Source organism: Suricata suricatta, chromosome 10 (assembly GCF_006229205.1).
Source record: "Suricata suricatta isolate VVHF042 chromosome 10, meerkat_22Aug2017_6uvM2_HiC, whole genome shotgun sequence".
In the NCBI taxonomy this organism is placed as follows: Eukaryota; Metazoa; Chordata; class Mammalia; order Carnivora; family Herpestidae; genus Suricata; species Suricata suricatta.
The window spans coordinates 107301242-107318280 of NC_043709.1; the positions used below are offsets into that span (position 1 = coordinate 107301242).

General features: G+C 38.9%; 1 protein-coding gene across 2 annotated transcripts in view; it reads left to right on the top strand.

The window, feature by feature from the left end:
• MTPAP (mitochondrial poly(A) polymerase) overlaps window positions 1-14886 on the top strand; it is a 25068-nt gene extending 10182 nt beyond the window's left edge. The window contains exons 5-9 of one of the 2 annotated variants that reach the window (XM_029954711.1): window positions 3205-3416; window positions 5755-5981; window positions 11628-11720; window positions 11802-11875; window positions 14138-14886. In XM_029954711.1, coding sequence (XP_029810571.1) covers window positions 3205-3416; window positions 5755-5981; window positions 11628-11720; window positions 11802-11875; window positions 14138-14500 — 969 coding nt within the window. In that variant the 3' untranslated portion in view covers window positions 14501-14886. Of the gene's footprint in view, window positions 1-3204; window positions 3417-5754; window positions 5982-11627; window positions 11721-11801; window positions 11876-11982; window positions 12358-14137 lie in introns of those variants that run through there. The other variant, XM_029954712.1, reaches the window with a different exon arrangement.
• Window positions 14887-17039: the final 2153 nt, after the last annotated feature.

The following is a 17039-nucleotide window of genomic DNA, read 5'->3' on the forward strand; positions in this document are numbered from 1 at the left end:
ATACAGCAAACACTCCCAAAATAAACTTAGATTGTATTGTAGTTTCACTTAACAGTATATAAATGCTGTGTTGTGACAGGTATCACCTATCCATTAGATACTGAATCAATTCTTCTTAAGCACCACTAACTGCTTGCTTTTCTTGAAGCTAGATCATTCTGAATGTTTCCTGTGATCTTAAGTCTTTGAAGTCAGCGTATTTATTCATTATTACTGAGAATTTTTGGATTCATTTTTACTGTATTATTTCTTATTTATGTTTTTCAGTGCTTTTTCTTTGCTTTTCATTCCCTTTTCCTTCCTCCTATTGGATTCCTGTTTTTAAAAAAATAAAATTGAAGTATAGTTGACACGTCACATAAGTCTCAGGTGTATAGTGTTTGAAAGGTTCACATGTTAAGCTGTCCTCACCACATGGGTGTGTCTTGTCACATCTGTCACCATGCAGTCCTCTTGTAGTCCACTGACTGTATTCTCTCTCCTGTATCTTATATTCCTGTGGATTACTGCTTTATTCCTGCCTCATCCCACTTTCTCCTCTTAGAGTTTGGAAATTCTGTATTCCATTTAGTTCTTATTAATATGCATATGTGACAGGTAAAGTCAGCCAATATCTTCCCCATCCCCCCAGACAACATAAGGGATGCTTTCATTACAGCTTTGGAAAGCCTTCTGTGTTTTTCTAAAACGTAGGTTTTTCTAAACCTCTGTCTTTTCTACGTATTTCACACTAGGAATCATCTCTCTGTGGATGTACATTTGACACCTGAACCTACCGTTTTGAAAATAAAACTGTTTTCATTCTTTGTAAGTTTTCATGAAAGTTCTTATATAGTGTTTCACATATTATTTAGTGGCCTTTTAATTTTCCTGACATTTACCATTTTCTTTAATTCTGTTTTAAGTTATCTCGTGTCTCCCCCTTTATGTACATCCTCAAAGCTATAGTGACACAGTTCCTTATAAACTCTCGCTTAGATTGTTGTCACAGGATCCTATGTTCTACCTCTTATTTCCTGTGTCATCTCTTGGTTTTCCAATCTTTGGGCTATGCTGGAGTTACCCTAAAAGACAGCTTGGCTCACAGAATGGGTCTTCTCATTAGCAAAGTATTGAAATTATCTGTCTCTTAATTAATGTTAGTAGTGATTTCTCATTATATGTCTTCATACACCCAGATTTCCAATCACATCATTTAATTAGCAAATTATAAGCCACTTTTAGAATATGAATAATGACTGTACAGTTGTCCTGTCTCTTTAGTGGGGAGTGCTCTTTCCCACCATTCCCTGACTGTCCTTCCTGGGTAGTTTTCAAGGGCCAGTTTTGACTCTACCTTCTTGACACCATCCTGATTATTTTTTTCTCAGAATTAAATACTTTTTTTGTAGTATCTTGCTCATATTTCTATCTGTCTCCAAATTCATCCTATGTTATGTTTAGTTAGCTGATATATCCCTCCCGCTGTTTCATAAGCTGGGGCAGGGCAGTGACCACATCTGTCCATTTTCTTACCCCACATGGTGCCTGGTACAACTTAATGTGCTCAGTATGTACTTACTCGATTAAAACTGGCCAAGGAATACAACACACATCAAAACGAAATGGGTCATTCTTAATAAGATTAACATGTACTTGAAATTATATTAAATGCCTGGCAGGGACACTTAAGTTGTGTGAGGTTATTTTTATTTTAAGTACCAGACTTTGCTAAAGCATCAAGGAGCACAATAATGTTTTGTGATGGTTAAAGCCCAGGCTCTAGAGCCAAATCGCAGAAGAGTAATTCTTCTACTTACTAGCTGCGTGGTCCTTGGTCGGTTATTTTGGTCTTCCCTGTGCCTAAATTTTTCTAGCTGTGAGACTGGGATGGGGCCACAGCGCTTGTTTCATGGAGTGCTTGAAGGGGTTCATTGAGCTAACACACGTGAAATGCTTAGGACGGTGCTCAGCATGTCGTAAGTGTTCAAATGGTGATCATGGTCAGCAGCATCATTACTAGTTATTTCATTATCATACAAATAGGAAACACACACAGTTTTTCCCGTTGGAAACAGAGGACAGAGTTGGAAACTTTTAGTTGGGTCTTAGATTTCTGAAACATAGAGGTATTCCAAAAGACAGTGCTCCAATCTCACTAAACAATTTGATGTTATTTGGTATGTGGGTTTAACTAATGAAATGTGTCATAAATGTGTACCTAGAAATATGGCCTTGTTTAAGATGATCCTGGCTTTGCTAATAGAAACATTAAAAATGAATATTATGAAAACCGGAAGCACTTTTAAATTCATCTACGTCATAAAAGAGCCTCCTGGACAGCTTTGTGCAATTGTGAACTCTCCTTCCCCTTTCCTCTTGGTGTGTGTCTCCTTCACAGCACCCTGCTTTGTAATTTCGGGTGCTTGTTTTATTCAGCCTGAGTTGAACGGAATTGGTAAAAGTGCATAAGACTCTTGTATGTCTTCTTGCACTATGTAGAATATGTTGTGTACCACAGGCACTAAAGAGATGATTTGCTAATGAATAATTGAAAGTTATTTACCAACTAAAATTGTAAACTTTTGTAAGTTTCTGAATGTGTGAAGGATGCTTACAAGTGAAACGTGCCACCTTAGTTATCACAAAGATCATTTTAGTACAAAATTTTAAAAAATTTAATGTTTACTTTTGAGAGAGGGAGAGATAGAGCATGAGCAGGGGAGGGTCAGAGAGGGGGAGACAGAATCCAAATCAGGCCCCAGGCTTTGAGCTGTCAGCATAGAACCTGATGCAGGGCTTGAACCCACACACCGTGAGGTCATGACCTTAGCTGATGAAGTTGGACTCTTAACCGACTGAGCCACCCAGGTGCCCCTGTATAAAATTTTAGGCTAAAATCTTTGCTTTAAGCCATCTAGGCTCCCCTCTTTGTTTTTAAGTTTATTTTGAGAGTGCAAGCAGGGGAGGGGCAGAGAGAAAGGGATTGAGAATCCTGAGCAGGTTCCACACTGAGTGCAGAGCCTGACATGGGGCTCCATCTACCACACTGTGAGATCATGACCTGAGTGGAAATCAAGAGTCAGACACTTCAACTGAGCCACCCCGGCGCCCCTTGCATGTATGTTTTTTGTATTTTGTTTTGCCAAAAATGACTTAGAGCTTCCGTCTAGAAAGTTTTCAGTTTATTGAAAGCTCCCATTTATGAATGTTTTTATTGTTCAGACCTCAGGAAATTTTCTGATGGAATTTCAAGTGAAAAACGTACCTTCAGAAAGAGTTGCAACTCAGAAGATCCTGTCCGTGATAGCAGAATGCCTTGACCACTTTGGCCCTGGATGTGTGGGCGTACAAAGAATCTTAAATGCCCGGTGTCCCCTGGTGAGGTTCTCACACCAGTCCTCTGGATTTCAGTGTGATTTGACTGCTAACAATAGGTACGGGCTCTTTGTTTTGTCACCTTAAATGTGAATATTAGAAGTGTTAGCATAGTTTTTCCTTGGACAGAAACAGTGGCTTTGGAGTTTTATATGTGCTTCAAATAACTTTAAAATTTTTTGAATACTTGTACTTAAAAATTGGGAATACTTTCTCTTATACAGACCTGTTGGCTTTTTGATAGTCATGAATAAAATGTTAGGATGCGATGTTTCAAGTGTTAGCATACCTAACATACCTTACTGACATCACCTTAGGAGAGCTGTTTCACTGTTCTTAACCACGTAGCCTGATAACATGGAAACATCTATAACAGATCTTCTGTATGCAGTCATCTCAGTGTACTTAGAAAATAAAGTAGCACCTTGAGTTTGACCTCTGAACCTCCTCCGGGTATAGACAGCTTGGGGGTCCTAAACCCAGATGGTGTTCGCTTCAGTCGGAGCAGCTTCAGTCTGTAGAGTCCTTTCCCTTAGCATCTCTTCATTTTATTATCCTAGCAGCCTGTTTCCTTTAAAAAAAAAATGGGGTGCAAATGACAAATTCTTTCCTACCCTGATTCCTTTTCTTTCGTTCTCAGCAGAGAAAACTTCTCAACTGGAGGAGTTGGAAGTCAGAACTCTGGTGTTCTCACTGCATGCAGTAGATTTCCCTATATTACCTGCTACATAATCAGTACTAACGATGGATTCAGAAAATCCATTCAGGAGCAGTTTTGCTTTAGATCATGTTCACTAAGAAGTCAGTGCTAAGTACTTCTGAATTTCTCTTAAATAGCCCAGGGAGTAAAAATAGATAAATGTACATACTGCATTTTCTGTCATTATTATATTTTCTGTATAGCGTGTGTAATAGAACAAAATGACTCCTGGGTCTGTAACACTGTTATATTTATTGTCTTGTTGGGACAGGTTTTTAAAACAATATTTAAAAATCTTTCAGGTTTCTATACTCCTGCATTGTTTCTTTATATCAAATAACCTTGCACTATTTGATATTTATTTTCAACTTTAGATTTATTTACATAAAACATTTAATCACATTGAATTTCTAATTTGCCATTTCTTCTGTTTTCTGTAAACTCAGGAAGTAAATGCCACAATGAAAGTTTACAGTTTGAAGTTGACGCTGTTAATGGTTTTGTGCCCTCTGTTGGTTCTTTGGGAAATTACAAGACACATTTTGATCAGTAGGAGGTTAATTTTAGAATATTTCTGATTAATAATTTTTTGCATTGTAATACTATGACTCGGAAACTTTTTGAAAGTTGGCTCTAAAGTTTGATTTCTTTAAAAGACATTTTATCTTCCTAGTTTTTGGTTTTTTATAAATGTTAGACTTATGTAATTTTGGCTGAATTTTAAGACATTCAGACTCTTGATAAAATTAGTACAGTGTTTTCCTTGCTTGCCAAGGACTAGATAACCGGAGTGTGAAAGTCAGGTGTAGAGCCTCTCACTTAGAAATGTGTCAGTGTCTTTATCGATAAGTTACTAAAGAACACATCTGTAGTGTTTCTCTTAATTAAGTCATGTTTAGGAACTTTGATTTAAGAATTCTAAGTTTTTTAAAAATTTCCACTAAATAGAATACTGCCTAGAATGTAGTAAGCAGTAAAAAAAATATTTATGGAATAAAAGAATAAAGGAAATAAAATTATTTCCAAGCAGTGTTGAGCATCGCGTGAGCATAAAGTTCTGTCACTGTCTATGAGCTGTCATATACCGTGTTATGTAATATGGACAGAAATTTTTTTTCTCAAGCGACTTTACAGGTTAATGGTTAGGATAAAATGTATACATGACAATATTGTTACTGGATTCTTTATATTTAATAGTCAGTAAGTTGCAGATGTTTACCCAAGCGCTTTGGAATGTGTCATTTAAGTCTTACAACCTACCCATGAGTAGATGCTGTCACCCTTTCCACTGATTCCAGAAGTGAGAGGCTTTTGAACTGAGGCTTCTGAGCTTTCATCCTGTACATTGTACTGACTTAGGCAAAACCCAAACCACTTTGGAATAAATGATATCAACCTAACTATACACACACACACACACACACACACACACACACACACACAAATTCTAAGTTTTACAACTACATCATGATCGCCATCATTTAAAAGAATATTTTAGTGGTAATGAATGTGTTTGATATTCAACCATTCACATTCAATTTTATGTTGCAAGTACATAATGCTTTTGATTATCTGATCATGGTGTTCTGAATACACTTAGAAATGGTAAGGTGTTTCCACATGTTCCAGGTATGTGTCTTGTTCTACTCTGGAAACATAATTTTGCGGTTTGAAAATTCTTTTTTTTTCTTTTGAAGGATTGCCTTGAAGAGTTCTGAACTCCTTTATATATACGGTGCCCTTGATTCGCGAGTGAGAGCCTTGGTGTTCAGTATTCGATGTTGGGCCCGAGCGCATTCACTAACGAGCAGTATTCCTGGCTCTTGGATTACAAATTTCTCTCTTACAATGATGGTCATCTTTTTTCTCCAGAGGAGATCACCCCCTATTCTTCCAACACTAGACTACCTGAAAACCCTAGCAGGTAAGACGGGAAGCAATCTGTTTTCTCTTCCTGATGTTTTAAATGAATATAGTTACCATGTGTTCTCAAAGACATGTGTTTGTTTATTAGTCATATAAATGGTCTTCTGTATTTCTGAAGCATTGTGAATCTAAAATTTAAGTGCTTTTTATATTTTTAATGCCCGCCAGGGGTCATGAGAGCAGAGGATTTACAAAGTTGAGGCCTTTGGAGTTCCGCCTTAACTGTGTCCGTTGGCAAGGTTGTTTGCACCTGTGGTGAGACAGTGGGCGCCTCTCAGTTGACAAAGCCTGGAATGACCTTGGGGGAAGAAAACAACTATCCCAGATACAGCTTTTGAGTGGATTATAGTTTCAGGATGGCTTTCCAAATCTGAATTTACTTCCAGACGTTTTTTTTAAAGAGCTAAAAACTGTTCCATGATGTTTTAAAGATCCTAAATGTATTTTTTAGTTTAAAGTTTACAAGCAGTCTTAGATGAATTATTTTAAAATTATGATGTTACTTATGTTACAGATTATTTGGCATTTTGGTAGACTGCCAGAAGAGATATATTAAAGTGTTAGAGTTCTAAATTCTAACAGGAAGGCAAACGAGGGATACACTGAAAATGTGTAGATGCTCTGTCTTCTACCCATCCTGCATATTGCTGCCAGAGAATACTTTTAAAGTACGTCCCTGAATCCTCCGGGTTTACAGTAACCGTAAAAGAGATTTTATTCCCAATGGAATGAACCTCAGTTTGCTCACCTTCGTATTTGGGATCTCCGCTTACACAGCCATACCTGATTTCCCAGCCTCTTCTCCTGGTTTTCCTCTTCACGTGCTCCCACAGTCCACTCAATGCTGTGATGACTGTCTCATCGCTTCTGGCTTAGCTCTTTTGTTCTCGGAGTTTTTCGGCCTGGACTGTGACTTCTCCAAACTCTCTCTTTTCTGCCACTTTCTCTTAGTATCCAAATTAGAAGTAATTCCTTCCTGTGAATGCTGTAAGTCCTGCGTGTGAAATAACCAAAACCATCTTGGGTGTTTGATGATTGGTTGGCTGAGTGAGTTCAGTCTTGGGTACAATCCTTTTGTTTCTCCTGAGTTGTGCCTCTCACTTGATATTTAAATAGAGGCTCGCAATTTGTGTTTCTACTTAAAAAAGAAAAGGTTAGTAATAAAAGGTGAATAAATTTATGGAGCACCTTCGTGTACTTCCAGGACTGGATAAACCCCTGTTTGGAACTTACAATAAGTCCAAACATTGTAGAGTTGTATTTAGGGTCTCTTTGATCTTCCTTTTCCTCCTCTTTTCACACATTCACTACCATTTTTTTTATGTTTTTATTTATTTTTGAGAGAGAGAGAGAGAGAGTATTAGCAGGGAGGGTCAGAGAGAGAGGGAGACACAGAATCTGAAACAGGCTCCAGGCTCTGAGCTAGCTGTCAGCACAGAGCCTGATGTGGGGCTCGAACCCATGAACTGTGAGATCATGACCTGAGCCGAAGCCGGCCACTCAGCTGACTGAGCAGCCTGGCTGCCCCTTCACACATTCACTTCTGTGTACACATCAGGAGCGGCAGCACTGTAAACTGCTCGCTGATCCTCAGCTGTTTTGGTCTTTTTTACATCTGTCTTTGCCTGAAATTTCCTTCCTCTCACTACCTCCTCTTTTTATGTGGAGAACCTCTTCAAGATTAAGCCAGCGAAGAAGGAAGACAGGCCGGGTCCCAGATCTCTTGTGTTGGGTACCCCCTGTCTGGCTCCTGCTGCCTTCCTCCCAGGAGATGGTGCTCGGGTGGCCTTGTGCCAGCTGTGACGAAAGGAATTCTTTCACCCACCCCAGATGGCCAGGCCTCTGTAGGGCAGGCAGGCAGTCTCTGGTTCATTTCTGCATTTTCTGTTCCTCGTACAGTATTGGGTTCATAGTGGACGTTCAGTTAAGTAGATTTCACATGATTGGGTGAACACTTTAAAGTTGAAAACTTTTTATACGGAGCATGATGGCAACTTTCATATTTTGGTTACTCTTGAATTTCTGTTTCTCTGTGTTTTTGCATAATCTCCACTTCTTCCCTCCCTTCCCCCGCAAATGTCTCTTATTGTGTGTTCTCTCCTTTTTGGGCTTTGCTGCTTTTGCTGCATTTACTTCTGTGCTTAGTGCTTTCTGTGGCATTTTCCTTTTATAAACAGTCATGTGGTTACAGTGATTTTTGTTTAGGACCCTGTACTTCTTTCCTGTGATGGATTAAAGGTTTGAGGAAGAAATGACTGGGTATAGTATCAAGGGCAGTGTTGATGCAGAAACCCTCGAATGGAAGGAAGTTTTCATTGGGAGCTCTGTGACTGACTCCGTGACAGTTTCTTGAGTGCTAACTCTGTGCCAGGCACTTAGCTAAAAAACCATATACATCATTTCATTCAGGCTTCCCAGCAAGTCTTATGAGGCAGAATTACTATTTTTATTTTATAGGTGAAGAGACTGAGGCTTTGAGAGATTTTCTAAATTTCTTAAGGTAACTGAAATATAATACATACAGAAGTACGTGTGTGTATGTGTACACACATACACACATGCACACAACAGTTTTCACAAACTGAATACACCCATGTGACCATCACTCAGATTGAATAAGTACCGCCGAAGGGCTGGCGTGTTCCCTCCAAGTCCCTATGCACCTCACACCCCTTTCCAACAGCACGGACTTAATTTTACCTGTTCATGTCTCTTAGGTAAAGGGCATCATGTCGTGTGTGTTGTTTTGTGTCTGGTTATTTCCCGCTCAACATTGTTCAGGAGATTCATTCCTACTGTTAGTATATTTGTGGACCATTCATTCTCATTGCTGTACAGTATTCTTTTACATGAATATACCAAAAAATATTTTTAATTCTATTCTTGATGGGTATTTGAATAATTTGTAGTTTGGGACTATTACAAGGAATTGCTCATCATTCTAGCACATGTCTTTTGGTGAGTGTAGGTACTCCTGTCTTTCAAGTATAAACTAGGAATAGAATTTCTGAGTCTTAGAATTTGGGTGTATTCAGCTTTAGTAGACACTGCCAAATAGTTATTCAAAGAAAAAAATCGTAAGCCTTTGTATTAACTTTATGCCTGTTATGTCCCTAATACATCTGCCTCTCAACTTCAGGTTACTTACTAGAAATGCATATAGCTGGCACAGTGTAGATTTTGCTCTTTTGACCAGAAAGATTAATGTAAATAATTACAACCCATGGACATCATGATCTGTGCTACAGCCCTGGTAATCTATTAGGAGTGCAGTGGTGATCTCTGTGACTAATTATGAGTCGCTGAGTGTGGAGATTAGTTTCTTGAAAAGATGTGCTTAAGTTTATCGATCTGGCTGTGGCTGTGGGAACATTACTCAGTGAATATCGTTTGTCGTGTGTACTGTGCTGAAAGAGGAATTGACGTACCAATCCGTGAGGCTCTGAGGTTTCCCAAGGAAGCGAGAAAATCAAATTTAGTAAATGCGTAGCCTTACTTTTTCCACTGAAGGTGAAGGTGAAGGAGTGTGCCATCAAGTTCCTAATATGAGTTAATTAAGGTGATTATTACATGGCTGTTCCTCACAGCTGAGAGAGTTTGTGTTTACTAATGAATTTTTGCCAGTGTTTCATACAGTACTTTTACGAAAAAAGTGCCACAGGTTTAAACTAATAATGGTAGGGTTTCCTATGTCTGAATAGGTTGAAAATCATTTTTTCATTTTTTTTTAATGTTAATTTTTGAGAGTGAGAGCATACAAGTGCTGGAAGGGAAGAGAGAGGGAGACCGAGGATCAGAGGCAGGCTCTGCACTGACAGCAGAGCCCGACATGGGGCTCGAACTTGCAACCTGTGAGAGCATGACCTAAGCCGAAGCCAGATGCTTAACCGACTGAGCCGCCCAGGCACCCTGAGAATCATTTTTCTAAGGCAGCACTATCCAATAGAACTTTCTCTGATGATAGAAGTGTCCTATATCCGTGTTGTACATAGAGGACGCAGTGGTCACTTGCGGCTGTCAGGCCTTTGAAATACGGTTAGTGTGGTCCAGGGCCTGAATATTTTATTTTGAGAGCCACCTGTGGTTAGTGACTGTTACATTGGACTGTGTAGGTGTTGTCTGGGTGTTACAGTAAACAATGGGAGAAAGATAAAGGAGCAAGAGCTTGGGCAACCAAGATGGTAGGCTTGAATGACTTAGGGATTTTGAAAAAACAAAGATGATCCTATCTTAAATTGGAAGATACTTTTTTTTCCCTTCACGTTTTAATGCTTTCTGTTAAAAAAAACCTTTTTAGTGAAAAGCAGCCGTCACAGTAAACTGAGGTCATAGAGACAGTCTCAGCCCTAGAAATATTTTAACTTGGAGTTCATTTTTCTATGGTAGGAATGCTTTAATTGGACATACATTCCTGAGAAACTAAAAGAAGATCAATATGTGTGACTGGCGCTGTGTCACAAGAGATGTAAACTACTGATACTTCAAAAGAGTAAAACCTGTGTTTGGGTCCCATAAAAAAATCTAAGTGTAACTGTGTACAAGTTCTTCAGGGTACTGTAAATTATTAGATGACATAAAATCTACTAAAATTAACATAGTAGGATTTAGAATAAGTTTTGAAAAATGACATTCGTAGTCCAGGTCTACCCAAAAAATACCACCACCAAAAAAAAAAAAAAAAAAAAAAAAAAAGACAAAAATTTGAAGGACCCTTATTTATCTCCTTCTTATTTGTATATTTAATCCCCCTGCTGGGGATTATGATAGGCATTCAAAATATCATCGATCACTGACATTACTGGTTATGTGCCTGCTGTGTGCTGGACACTTGTGGCTGGACTGGACATAGGGAGGGGCAGTAATGAACAGGACTATGACATTTGTCATCCCAGAGTGGGGTAGGGAGTGGACAGCAAGCACACCATCACAGTGCAGTCTGTCAGTGCTAATACAGCATGGGACAAGAAGGATGGCCCACTGGAGTTAGGACACGCTTTCCAATGGGCGCCTGTTGATTGGAATTTTGAGGAGTGGGAATTTGCTGATTATACAGTGGAATGTAGATTAGAGTGGGCGAGGGATTTCATGGTGGTTGTATATTTATCCTGAGGGAAGTGGTTACTTTTAAAGATACAGATACTATTAGAAAAGGTGAATGCTACTGTCCGGTGTGCCATTGACCTTGTGCTAGTGAATTCTGGTTGCTAGATTACTGCATTTTAGAATTTGCCAGAGGTTTTTCAAAACTCAGAGCATTCAATTTGTGTCATGGATGAATTGTTGAAAACAATACGCATGAAAGGGTGGTAAGGATGGAAATGGAGATGAGATTAAATATTATTGATCAAATATAGGCCAGGATTGGAGTTGGTGAAAGATGGGAACTACCTACATTTTCATTTATAACCGAAAAGTTGATTTCCTGAAAAGATGGAGTAGGAGTCATTGGGTTGATGTAATGCTAATTTCATTGTACTATAATTAGTCTCAAATCTTTTCTTTAACTGTAAATATACATACCACTGACGAGTAATAGGACACATTAATCTGTAACTTTGATTTAGTTAATTATAGATTTCTTTTCAGAAGTAGGCAATGTCTTTGAAATAGAATGTGAAACATTTTCTGTTTCTGTTTATTTAAGATGCAGAAGATAAATGTATAATAGAAGGCCACAACTGTACATTTGTTCGTGACTTGAATAAAATTAAACCTTCGGGAAACACAGAAACACTAGGTAGGTGTTTTCTTTCTCTTTGCTGTTTTTTTAAACTGAAATAGACCTTCCTCTTATTTTCCTTGTTTTATTTTCTTGCAGAATTACTCCTGAAAGAATTTTTTGAGTATTTTGGAAATTTCGCTTTCAATAAAAATTCCATAAATATTCGACAGGTAAGTAGTATTTTAATATTTGGGGATGAAGTATCTAGTCTTCTGCTGTACTAATACTGAATTAGTTCAGTTTACAAAGAGCACTCTAATGCGTTACTGTGTTTCAGTTCTACAATAATAGATACTAATAAGGAGCTTGATGCCTGTCGGAGCTGCCTGACTTGAATAAGATCAGTCACCTACTTATTTGCAAGAGCTAAGCCAGCTCTTCCAGCATCCAATACTGCATCCTTCAAAATCGGGAATATATTCTAAAACTGTGTCTGGAAAACATAATTTTATATGTACAGTTCTTTTTTCTTTTTTTTTATTCTGAGAAAGAGAGAGAGAGCGAGAGCACACAAGCAGGGGAGTGACAGAGAGCAGGAGAGACAGAATCTCAAGGAGGCTCCACACCATCAGCGTAGAGCTTAGTGTGGAGGCTCGAACTCCAGAACTGTGTGATCATAAACTGAGCTGAGATTGAAAGTCGACTGAGCCACCTAGGCACCTCTATGGTTCCTTTTTTTTTTGAGAGAGAGAGGGAAAGAGAATAAGCAGGGGAGGGGACAGAAAGAGGGAGAGAGAATCTTTTTTTAATTTTTTTTATGTTTATTTATTATTGAGACAGAGAGAACCAGAGCATGAGCAGGAGAGGGGCAGAGAGAGAGAGAGGGAGACACAGAATCTGCAGCAGGCTCCAGGCTCTGAGCTGTCTGCACAGAGCCCAGTGCAGGGCTCGAACCCACAAACCATGGATCATGACCGGAGCCCAAGTCTGACGCTTAACAGACTGAGCCACCGAGGCGCGCCCAGAGGGTGAGAGGATCTTAAGCAGGTCCTGCTCAGAGCAGGATATATGGCTCAGTCCCACAACCCTGGGATCGTGACCTAACTGGAATTGAGAGCTGCACGCTCAGCCACCCGAGCCGCCCAGGCGCCCCACACGGTGCTTTTTAAACTACTTTTGTGATCATGGGAGAAGTAGGATACACAGCCCTGGAGATCTTAGTGATTCTCTGAGTTTGAGCCCTAAATTTATTTAGGGAAATGAATTTATGATTTTGGTTCATCTGAGTAGCTGGAATGATATTTTTCTAAAAAAGAAAATCTAGAGCAGAACCCTAGGCAAAATTTGTTTACAAGTGTTGGATACTTGAGGTAGCCTTCTGGGTTTATTGTGTTTAGCATTTGGGTACTTAGTTATAACCATTGTAAGGCTGGCTACATGAAACACATACTCAGATCGTCTTTTCTGTGGTTTCTTCAGCTCTCCTTTGTTCTCGCCTAACCCTTATCCTGCTCGTGGAGATTTTCTTTAACAACAACACAAAAAAGTGTGGGGAAGGGCAAGGGAGGGGACCCGGAGTTCTGAAATGCAAGCTGATAGGGAATTATTTTACATGTGAGAAAAAGGTCACTGATCATATGAAGTTCTTTATCCTTTTGGTACTTTTACCCCTAGGGCTCAGAGATGATGGACAGGCAGGACCCATGCTGGGCAGGGAATAAATAGGTGCTGCTCACATTGGAGAATCTTGGCCATTTGTTTTGTAATATTTTAGTAATACATGTGCTATCCTTTGAAAGAGGAAAACATTGTGGAGGCTACTGCATCTTCTGGTCAAGTGATCACAGCTTTACCAATTCTTTTTATTTTTGTGAGGTGGTGTCTTACCTGTCAGAGCTGTATACAAGTTGGATCTTTAGGAATGGAATAGGAAACTTTCAGTATTTTAAAATGAATAATGAATAATACTTTGTTCCTTCTCTTCCTTTCTGATTTTATACTTGGGAAACATTAATTACTGTATTTAATTTAAGGATTCTAATTTTGTGTGCTTCTATTATGTTTTTAGCAAGTCTTAAAAATCAGTGTGTCTTCATCTAATTTTTTGCTATTTTTCTCTTTCATGTTTTTCCCCCTTCCTAGCTTTTCTCCTGTTAGGATTAAAATTAACAATAAAAATAATATTATTTTAAGAATACTTCTGTTGGTTGATTTCATTGAGATACCTCTCATCTGAGCACCATCATCCATAACTTATAAACCTAATTCATTTTCTAAAGCATAATCACAGAACTACAGTGGTAAAAAAAAAATCAGAAGTACACGCGCACACATAATGCACGCACAGTATGCACACATACCCAGTTAAACCCTTACTCTGTCAAGTTCGTGCTGGGATTTTACATGTTTTTGACATTTTATTAAACCAAATTGTTGTTCTGTCTGAGCCTTTTGTATATTTATGCATTTCTCTTCCTTATAACAATCTGTAGGGAAGGGAACAAAACAAACCGGAATCTTCTCCACTGCACATTCAGAATCCTTTTGAAACTTCTCTCAACATCAGCAAAAATGTAAGTCAGAGCCAGCTACAAAAATTTGTTGATCTGGCCAGAGAAAGCGCCTGGATTTTAAATCAGGAAGATAAAGATCGGCCTTCCCCATCAGGCAGTCAGCCTTGGGGGCTGGCGGCCCTGCTGCTGCCGTCTGTCATGAACGGTGTGTCTCATGCCAAGAAGGTAAGGAAGAAGCCTGCAAGTGAAAGAATTAAGAACCTGCTGGAATCCATAAAAAGTAATGGTTCAGAAAATGCCACCAGCACCGACAGGAAAAGAACAGTTAGTACTCAGGCATGATGGCTCCTCCTCCAAGAACTGGTTTTCCCCAAGAACATGCTCCTTGGACTGCCCCGAAGACCTGGTGTGGGACAGCTCCCCACTTCCCTTGATGGCGCCCCTCACGGTCTTATGGGGCCTCTTTCTGGTCTGATGGTCTGGGACAGTTTCAGTCTGATAAAGCCTCCTTTCCACTGGCACTTTGAGCCGTCAGCCACAAGGAACAGGTGGAAGGAGATCGGAATGTACTTTAAATAAACTGTACAAAGAAAGTGGTAAAAATCTGCTTTCAAATCCAACCATTGTTGATCATTAGATCAGTTCCTGGATGGAAATCATTTAAAAGGACTTCTGGATATGTATGTATGTAGTTGGGGGATACAATAAAGCTTCAAAACTTGCTAGTACTCTTTAGTATGTATTTTTGTATTCTTCAAGCAAAGTACTGTACTCTTATTCACATATAAATTAAACAGGTTTGTACTGATGTCCAAAAATGGTCACGTTTTTAAGATACGAATGCAGACACTTCATTCACTGCATTCAAACTGTGCCAAGCCAGATATATAAAAATATTGGTACATTGTATTTTAAAATATTAGTCATTTTTCCTGTTTTCAAAAATAAAACCCTGTTTCTACTATATATTTCCAATATTCTTTTACTTTTGGAACTTTTGTTTTCTTCCTGTTTGAAATAGATACATATTGAAATGGAATTTCCATTGCATTCCCGGTGGAAAAACTTTCAGTTTTAGAGGCAAATAGTGTGGTGCTTGAAAACAGGGGCCTGGAGCCAGACTGGCTTCCTGGTAAACCACTCAGCCTGTCGGGGTCACAGTTGTTCTGTCTGTCAGAGGGACGAACAGTAGTACCTCCGTCACATGTTGTTTTGAGTGAGGTACGTAGGAAAGTGCCAGGTCAAGAGCCTGACATTTCATATGGGTCACTTTTCTCTAGCTATTACTTTTTAGTGTTTGTGGTATTAATTATTATTCTTGCTACTCAGAATTCACATTTACAGTTTGTAGTGTTTTTCAAAATAGTTTCCCATCTCAGTTTTAGGTCAGAAACTATAATGAGCTCTGCTTGGAATATTTTGGGGAACTCACTAATAGAATTGTTAGGAAACAAGTAAGTTCTGGACCCACGGGCTCTGCTGTTTTGATTTCACCCCCGAAACCAACAGACGAGTATCCGTATTCTTGTATACATATACAGTGTTCTTTTATGCAGTTCTTTTAAAAGCTAGTTTTCATTTGTTCTTTAATTAGGTTTATTCTGTTGGGCTAGAAATCTGTACTAGAATTAAAAGAGGTTTAAAAAGCATATTAACTTCAGAGTTTCCAAAAGAAGTGATTTTCTGTTCACAGATATTTGATTGGACATTTTCTTTTTAAGGTTGGTGTTAAAATGATCATTGAGGCAGATGAAATATGTGTTAGCATTTTCTTCCTTTTTTTTTTTTTTTGTAATCTAAAGAAGAACTTTGACACTGTAGATTTGTGTTACTTTTCAGGATCAGATTTAATTATGTGATGGATTTCAATCTACAAAGATCTTTCAACACAAAGTTTTAATTCTAGTTAACTGAATATAGACTGCAAACAAATTTAATGTTTTCTCATAACTTTGTATCACCTCTCAAAGTTTTAAAACTGTTAAATCGTAGAGATAATCTACAATTACTTACCATTGCCATTGCTTAATTAAAACTGATTGCAGCAATAAGGTAAGGAAAAGTTTTGCTCAGTATGTGAAAGACTTGATATGAGTCCACCTAGATCAGAACCGTTTCAGTTCCACATTTTTCTGGATTTTATGGCCCATTAGTATAATCCTGGAGTTATTACCCATCCTTAGGCATTTAGAGAACTGGCCAGAAACGTTCTAGGAAAACAATCTATAATCTATCTCACTCACAAAGCCTCAGGTGCTCCTAGAGAAGAGAAAATACAGTTGAACTCAGTAGGACTTTCTTCCTGTCATTTACTCCTTGTGTCTTTTGCTCAGGCGCTGTCATCGGATGAGAAGAGAATTACATGGTTTCAAGTTATGTCAGGTTCCTAGAAATTCCTTGGCCTTTAAAATACAGCTCATTTCAGTTCCTTACAGCTTGTTGGCGCCACAGGAGGGAAAAGCTCCGTTTGCATGTGTAGTTTAAGCCAACACGGTGACCATGTGCAGCGAAGCCAGCAGAAAGAGCAGTCGCGGTCACAGCTTGTCCTGGTAGCAACTCTCCTCTCTCCAGAGTTTGGCATTCAGTTGGTGAGTAGCTGTCATCGTGTCTCCAGTCCCTTCAGGAAACATGGTAGGAGTGGAACGTCAACATGCCATAGAAATGAAGAAATCATTTTTGCCTGAGGCGATCATAAAAAGCTTTATTGATGAATAGCGCATAGGTAAATCTTGAGCGATAAGTAGACTGAGAGAGGGACATGGCTTATTGTTCTGGAAAAAGAGGACACTTCAGTAAGAGTCTGGAAGTGGGAAGTGTATTGGAGAACCGGTTTGGACTGGCTGGGTTATAGTTTTCACCATGTTAAGGTTGAGTGAGCTTG